This window comes from Pteronotus mesoamericanus, unplaced genomic scaffold (genome assembly GCF_021234165.1).
Source record: "Pteronotus mesoamericanus isolate MK-2021 breed Mesoamerican mustached bat unplaced genomic scaffold, CSHL_Meso_final contig_55, whole genome shotgun sequence".
Classification (NCBI taxonomy): Eukaryota; Metazoa; Chordata; class Mammalia; order Chiroptera; family Mormoopidae; genus Pteronotus; species Pteronotus mesoamericanus.
In genome coordinates, this window is record NW_026555198.1 from 6,499,984 (window position 1) to 6,503,679 (window position 3,696).

The 3,696-nt window shown below is 36.9% G+C and overlaps 1 protein-coding gene across 1 annotated transcript; it reads right to left on the bottom strand.

Annotated features, from left to right (window-relative positions):
- Positions 1 to 1,552: 1,552 nt before the first annotated feature.
- LOC129075535 (ubiquitin-60S ribosomal protein L40-like) lies at positions 1,553 to 2,050 on the bottom strand. Its single transcript, XM_054579603.1, is given in 1 exon segment — positions 1,553 to 2,050. A coding segment is annotated over 1 exon segment (495 nt). The 5' UTR covers positions 2,048 to 2,050.
- Between the last annotated feature and the right edge of the window lie 1,646 nt (positions 2,051 to 3,696).

Sequence of the window (3,696 nt, forward strand, 5' to 3'; positions counted from 1 at the left end):
CATAGTAACTGCTATATACATGTTTTCTACCACTTTAAATAAAAGCATGAGTCTGTAAACCATCTAAGTATACATAGTGTATTCAAGGAATAAAAATTGGTTATGTGCTGATATATGACAAGCATGGTGCTAATTATTGAGACTTAAAGAAAAATGGCATAAAATGTCTATTGTTTAGGAGTGCACAGCCCTTGAGGGAAGTGAGCATGCACAATGGAGTCAGAGACTGGCTGCAGTTACTTTTAAGGAGCCAGAATATCTTAAACTGAAGGCCTTTGTATCGAAGGTTCTAAAAGTGATATATGATGGTGGCTGGTTACAGAGTTTGTAACTGAGGCCGACAAAAGTATTCTTGTTCTGTCTTCCACAGTGAGAAGAATGCGGGGATCCCAGGAACACAAGAGAGAAGGAAAAGAAGACAGAACTCAAGTTATAGAAATGATGGATTTATTTTTCTTAAGAACGTGGATAACTAGTATTTCAGGTTGTTTCTACACTTGAATGGTAAATACTTGCACTTTTTGCAACCTTCAGTAAAATCTGATGTACATACACAATTGTTTTGTGTGTATATGGGGGTGTGTGTGTGTGTGTGTGTGTGTGCGCTCTTTGTTCATTTGGAGAAATCAAGGAGAAGGGCTGAATTTCACATATAAGATGCTTATGTCATGAAATGGGGACAACACACATAGGACAATGAAACAAACCCTGACTTGAATTAATTCAGTGGAAACAATCTATCAAAGCCACAGTGGGCCAAGAAAAGTCCCATAAGTTTGTAGGAATGTTAGGGGGGTATTTGGGACTTTCCATAGTCACTGGAAGTGTATTCTATTTACTCCTCACAACCCTTGAAGTTGGTAATATTACTTTTGTTTTATACACAAAGGCAGTGATACAAAGAGAAGTTAAATATTATAACTTGCTAGATTTTATCTAGTTTGTCATTCAACCTCCTCATTTTATAGTTAAAGAAACTGAGAGCCAGAAAAGCTTAATTGAACAGCTAATTCACGTTAGTTGTGTTAGGAGAGTAACTAGAAGTTAGTCTGACTTCCATTTCCAAACACTTGCCACTGCACCATACTTCAATCTCTTGAATAAAATACTTGTGATTATTACTGATTTCTATAAAACAAATGTTTGGGGGTCAATAGTGAACACTGTGAAATGAATGAGACTGGCAGTAGACTTCTTACAACAGACCAGAAAAGGGGAGAGTGTAAGCAAACATTTATTTCTAGTCCAGAAAACTTTTTCTAAAGCCCAGCTGGCTAAGCTAAAGAGGAATTCAAAAATATGTTTAAAAAAGGACTTATTTTCACTTTGTCAAAAACAGAAGACCATATAACCAAAACTTTTTAAGATAACCAGGCAGCCAGACAAACAACAGCCCATTGTTATTTTATTTTTTTTTATTTTTTGGCCAGAGATGAACACACACACAATTAAGTTGTTTGTTAAAAGTGAAGTAGGTGATATGTTGTTGGACATAACAAAACCTAAAGTTGCCTACTAGGTTTGTACAAGAGAATTGTCTTTATTTATTTATTTATTTATTTTGGTCTGCTCCAGTCAATGAAAGTGAAACTTTATTGAGGCCCAGGGTCATAGGGATTAGGCAGAAGACCACCCTGTAAGCCAGAGGAGATGATGGAGGGGCCTTATTTAACTTTTTCTTGGAGCACAGGTTGTTGGTGTGGCCACATTTCTTGCAGCAGTTGGCAACGCGGGGGTGCAGATGGGCATAACACTTGCGGCAGATCATCTTGTCACAGTTGTACTTCTGGGCAAGCTGGCAGAGGGAGGGCTCGATGATGCCACCATGCAGACGAAGCACCAAGTGCAGGGTGGACTCTTTCTGAATGTTGTAGTCTGAGAGAGTGCAGCCATCTTCCAGCTGTTTGCCTGCAAAAATCAGTCACTACTGGTCAGGCAGGATGCCCTCCTTGTCTTGGATTTTAGCTTTGACATTCTCAACGGTGTCACTGGGCTCAGCCTCAAGGGTGATGGTCTTGCCAGTCAGGGTCTTCACAAAGATCTGCATCTCTGCATCTGCTGGGGAGGCCGCATGGATGCCACAACCAATGCACTCCACCGTTTCATTGAGAAAATGAGAACTGTGTCTTATTAGCTCACTTCAGAGATCTCTTACTGAATTGTGAGGATATGTTTCTTGTGATATTAGAGCAATAAATCTATTCCTTACAGATGAATTACACAGTGTGGATTGATCAATTTCCTGTTCTGTGACATTCTTTAACACAGATATTAGATAGAGTTTTTTCACCACACATAGTAGGCTCTAAGTATATTTTTATTAACTGACTGAACGATGACTCAATAAATTCTATACATATTGCATACAGAACCTTGAAAAATATTGTCCATTATTTTATATACTTATATAGAATATTCAGAGGCCTTGATTCAGAAATATGACTCAAGAACTAACAGGAACATAAACTTTGCAATAGGTTCAAGAAACATTTGGCAATTTTCCATCACAGGAACATCTTACCTTCCGTCAGTTTATACCTGAAGAAATAAATGTTTCCATGTAGTTTATAAATTCTAACAGTCTCTTAGAAAGTGATATACAATAAAACAATTAAGCTGGGACACAGTTTACCAAATCACCCTTTTGGGTTTGTCTATCCATTAATCATTCCAAACTGATAAAGAATAGTGAATTACTTAGATCAGGTCGAAGTCAAATACTTAGCAGAAGATTGAAGTGGTAGTTTAGGAGTTTGACTAGAATACGCAATCAATTTAGATAAGTGTAGAGCTGAATGTGGCTTTTGCTCTGAATTTATAAAAGTAGGTTAGGTCAATACAAAAACCCCAAACTGGTCAATTCACTGGATAATAAATCAGGCAAATAGGATGTTTCATTAAAATACTGAAATTTGTCAAACTATGAGTCCCACGAAGACATTCCACACAGAGTAGCAGAAAAGGCACTGTAATTGAAGTCAGACAAATCAGACAAGATCCTGATTCTGCCACCTAGCAGCTGCATGACCTCAAGTGAACAGCTTACCCTCTCCCTCCCTTGTTTCTCTCACTCGAAAAACTTGGACTACTACACAAATATAGCCCAGGTGTTGTTATCATGCTTCTATCATTCTCTGCTTTACCATTTGACAATGTGAAGAAAACAGTAGAAAGGACTGAATTTGGAATCTTTCAGAAATTAGGTCTATACCCCTAGGTCAAGGCATGATGATTCTATCATTGCAAAAAATATGTACAACATGCAAATATTATTTGAGAAAGGGGTCAACGGATTGTTATAGCAAATAAGCCTTTAATATATGTGTGAATATTTTTTATTTTTAAAATAATACATCACCTCTCTCCTCTACCACACAGAAACAGTAAAACATCTATGCCCATACTTACATGGGAGACATCCTGCACACTGTAAGGCAAACATTAGCCAGTTTACTTTCAGCCGTATGAGGCCAAAATTATAAACACTAAAGAAACTGCTGAAATGTTCATTTATAAATATAATTTATAGCACATTATTTTCCAATATCTGCTGTGTTCATCTCCTTTCCAAGTTTTCTGTTTTGTTTTTCCAATTAAGTAATGAAAACCAGTTAGTCCATGCTACCATTGGAAATAACCATAAATCAGCCTCAAAAACTATATAAAAATAAAGTTTCTTACATATTCATTTCTTTT